Source organism: Hipposideros armiger, unplaced genomic scaffold, assembly GCF_001890085.2.
Source record: "Hipposideros armiger isolate ML-2016 unplaced genomic scaffold, ASM189008v1 scaffold_585, whole genome shotgun sequence".
NCBI lineage: Eukaryota > Metazoa > Chordata > Mammalia > Chiroptera > Hipposideridae > Hipposideros > Hipposideros armiger.
The window spans coordinates 1,304,208-1,308,340 of NW_017731935.1; the positions used below are offsets into that span (position 1 = coordinate 1,304,208).

Below are 4,133 nucleotides of genomic sequence, written 5' to 3' on the forward strand. Positions count from 1 at the left end.
GGGTCGGAGCAGGACAGCGAGGCTGGAGGGCTCATGGACAGGTGTTTCCTGACCCACTTTTCTGAAATCAGAGCACCCAGTGTAGACGGAAGACCAGGAGGGCATCCGCCTGCTCACACGGGGTGGCTCCGTGGCCTCTGGAGCACAAAGTGAGGACAAAGAAGGGCCACAGCAGGAAACCAGGAGCCCGACAGGACGGCTGGGGTGGCACTTTGGTGGCCCCCACAGGGCTGTTGGCCGTCCTGTGTCAGCTGCAGCACAGGGTCCAGGCCCGGTCACTCCCACAGCTGGGACCTGCCCTCTAGGCCGCTGGCCGGGTGCAGTGTCAACCTCCCGCGTGGGCAGTGGGGGCTTTCGCACGTCTGTTGCAGGGGTCGCGAGAGCCGAGCACGGCCGAGCTGAACCCACACCTTGTCCTCACACCCGCCTCCCGGCTTCCAGACTCGGGCTACACGGGAGGCGGCACCAGTCCCGATGGGCGCCACCTGTGGTCCCGGAGCCAAAGGACGGTCCAGAGGAGGGGCATTCGCTCTGGGCGGCAATGCCGCTGTCCCCGATGTGCGCCTGGCCTGCCAAGGGTGTCCACGCTGGTTCTGGGCAGGCATGCAGCACCTGGCCACCTGGCCTCCCAGCAGGTTCCATGTGCAACACCTCCAACAGGCAGATGCCTTGGTGGTCAGTGGCAAAGTCCTCAGAGATGCTGTCATGGTGGCAATGCACATTCTGGGCTTGGGAGGGCACGTGTCCCAGGCAATGTGGCCCAAGGACGGGTGTCTCTGACCGACCTCGCCCATCTGAGGAAACCTGAACCCAGGTCGTCCAAGCCACACGCAGGACACTGAGATAACCAACCCAGTGGAGCTGTCGCATGCCTGTACTTGCCCAGAATACTGTCTCAGTGGGACCCAGTGATACAGTAAACTGCGCACCTCTAAGGATACAGTGGACACGAGCCAGAGAGGATACTGGTGCCATTCGTGTTCCCGTGACTAGCAAGCCCTCTGTCCTGTTCCTTCCCCTCTTTTTCTATGTTCTTTTGAATTTTTTTTTTCTTGATTCTATTTGCCTCGTTGGTTGCTGTATTAGCTGTATCTGTTTTGTTTTAGTGTTTGTTTTGGGGTTTACAGTTTAACAGGTTGCAATCTACCTCCAAGTGATAGAACTCACATCAAACAGAAAAGCCACCAGTGCGATTCCCGAGCTGCCCTCCCGGCTCCCAGCCTGCGAGCTGCTGGCAGCACATGTGACACAGCAGGCACGTCAGGACCTCACGCGTGTCAGTCAGTGTTACATTATGCTGATATGTATACCACATGTGTTGAGGCAGCAGTGATCTCGCAAACAAGTAACAGGGCAAGCTGTCCTCCCACAACCTCCAACCCCTTTCCCATCTGCGTCACGTTCCTCCTCCCTGGTCTGTAGTGACAAACATGCAGCTTCGGGTGGATGACAACGTCTTTGTGTGACACTGCTTTTGGAAGACAACTTTGTGAGGTGTGAATTCTAGGTAGGCAGTGTTGTCAGTCATCAGACACATCACGCCCTGACCCTGTCCCGACGCCCATGACTGCCGGCTGTCTCTTGTCTGCCACTGGTTTGCAGTTTGATTATGATGAGCATTCATGACCCCGGGCTTGGGGCTCATGGTCTTCTGTGGGCTGTGGGTTTGCTTTTATCCAGTTTGGGAAAGAGTCCGCCATCGTGTCTTCCGAATCTTGTCCCTGCAGTGTGGGAACGCTAGTACATGTCTATCAGGATACTGACGCTGCCCCACAGCTCACTGGTGTGCCGTTCCTCCTCCGCTTCATTACGTTCCATTTCGGATAATTTGCTGACACGTCAAGTTCACTAACATTCCTGTCAGCCCATCCAGTATCATTTTCATCTCAGATACCACAGCTTCAGCTGGTGTTTTCGTAGCCTCCATGCCATTACGTACCTTTTTGGGACATTAGGAACAGTTATAACAATGGCTGGGACGCCACAGGCAGCGATTCCAACACCCACGTCAGCTCCTGACCCTTCTCATCTGGTTTGTCTCCCACTCGTCCGCTTGCCTATTACTGCCTGGACGTCAAGGTGAACGGACCCTGCTGGGGCAGCAGGTCTGTGGGACCCTGGGAGCCTGGGAGCTTTGGTCCTGGATGGAGTCAGGTTGCCTGCAGCCTGTTTGGTGCTGCCGGGCCTTGTGCACGATTTGGTGGGCGGTGTCGGGGGAGCTGCTCGCTGGAACGCTCCCGCCTCCTGAGTATGCACACCGCGAGGTCCCCGTCCAGTTGCTGGGAACAGGCGCCCGTGTGTGTGCAAAGTGCTCTCTAGTCCCTTCGGGGTCCCCGGTTCTGGGCTCCACACTCACTGTGCCGATGAATACTCTGTTCGGGAGGGGACCCACCTGTCAGGCTCCCGCGGCCTCTTGCACCCCGTCCTGCGAGCCCTGCCTCCATGGCCTGCCCCCTTGGGAGTCACTGCGCTGTGCCCGGGGGACCCAGGCAGGCACCGGGGCAGCCATGGAGCCCACACCGTCTTCCCACCTCGAGGGTCACTGTCCTTTGTTGCTGGATGTGCTGCATCTTGAAATCTCTCATTTCACATATTTTATCTGGTTTTATTATTATTATTTGATTTTTAAATCTGTTTCCTGCTACTACTTCATCTTGTGTGGAAGTGGAAAGTTTTCTTTGTAATAAAAGAAATATTCTAGTTTATTTGGAAACGTTGGAAGTCTACATTTAAGTAAAGTAAATGACATAGGAAGTGGCCCCACCCACACCAGCTGAGGGGTCTAGTTGCACTCACGCAGCTGAGGCTGGGCCCCGGTCTCCTGCTCCAGCTCGTCCTCCCTGATGCAGGTGCGGGCACCATGGGGCCAGGGAGAGACGGCGGGGCTCAGCAGGCCCCCGGGCACACGCAGGGCGGAGGACTGGCTGCTGGAGGAGGAGGTGCTGCTGTCCGAGATGGTAGAGTGCGGCCTCTTGGAAGGGGCGGTGTGGTCACAGGAGGGCACAGCTGTGGACGCTCGGGCTCTCGACCCTGGAAAGGGACAGAAAACAAGCCAGTCTGGCCTGTGTCCCAGAAGTGCGGCCTAGACGCAGAACCAGGCAGGGCCATCTGGAGGACTGGCCGGGTTCCTCAGCCTGCGCCCATGGCAGTCACTATGGGGCCACCACCCATCCAGCCCACCGTGGTGGCCCCCAGGGTCCTGGTTGGGCAGAGTGAGGCGAGGGCGTGGCCACCTCACCTGTTCCCTTCATGATGTAATTGACGGCCCGGTCACTTAGGGCTACGTCGCTGGCCTTGATGTCTAGGAACGGTTTGCTGCCTAACCCCATGGATACCATTTGTTGCATCCTGAGTTCTGAAACAGAAGAATGAAGGACACTTTTCTGAGCCACTCCTTGGGTTTACTACACGCTCAACTGTAAGTCCAGACCAGGAGTGAGTTTGGGCCATGCCTGCTCCACAGTGTCGCCAGGCGGCCAAGGTGCTGGCTGGGGCTCCTGGTCTGGCACACGCATCTGACCTGACCTCACGGCAACCTCTCTCAGGGAGTCGCAGGAGGCAGTCACATAAAGGGAAGACATGGGGCCTTGGGAACTAGGTTTCCGAGTGGGAACAGGAGGGAGGACTCCCTGTCTGCTGGTGAAGGACGTTGAGCTGAGCAGCAGGTCCGGCTTTGAGCAGGGGACAGATGTAGGTGGCCACGAGAAGGACAAACTAACAGGTATCTGTGTGTCACTGAATACTGAGAGGAGATCTATGTACAGGGCGAGGGGCTGAGAATGAATTAGATGTTGGTAAAGCGAGAAAAGGGGAAGAGATTACCATTGGTGGGAGGAGGGAGGGGCAGGAGCAGACGAGGCTGGGGAGGGGACGGGGACCAGCTGCGGGGCCTCCTGCTCCTCGTCAGGGCTGGCTCTGCTCCAAGGCCATCGAGGGGCGACTGGGCACGTCACACAGAGCCACCATGTGCATGAGCGTGCGCACACGTGTGTGTACATGTTCACATGTGTGCAAGGGTGGCCTATGCATCAAGGGGGGCGGCAGTGGGGCTGTGGGGCATCTCTGGCGACAGGTCAAGGCTCTGGCCAAGGTGTAGCCACTGCAGGCACAGGTGGCGGTTTGGCTGTTTGGAC

General features: G+C 57.7%; 1 protein-coding gene across 1 annotated transcript in view; it reads right to left on the bottom strand.

The window, feature by feature from the left end:
* Window positions 1-4,133, bottom strand: part of PLEKHG4B (pleckstrin homology and RhoGEF domain containing G4B) — an 81,928-nt gene continuing 77,795 nt past the window's right edge. The window contains exons 18-20 of the mRNA XM_019624356.1: window positions 3,239-3,394; window positions 2,797-3,030; window positions 1-2,372 (exon numbers count right to left, since the gene is read on the bottom strand). Of these exons, the coding sequence (XP_019479901.1) occupies window positions 2,353-2,372; window positions 2,797-3,030; window positions 3,239-3,394 (410 nt within the window). The 3' untranslated portion in view covers window positions 1-2,352. The remainder of the gene's footprint in view (window positions 2,373-2,796; window positions 3,031-3,238; window positions 3,395-4,133) is intronic.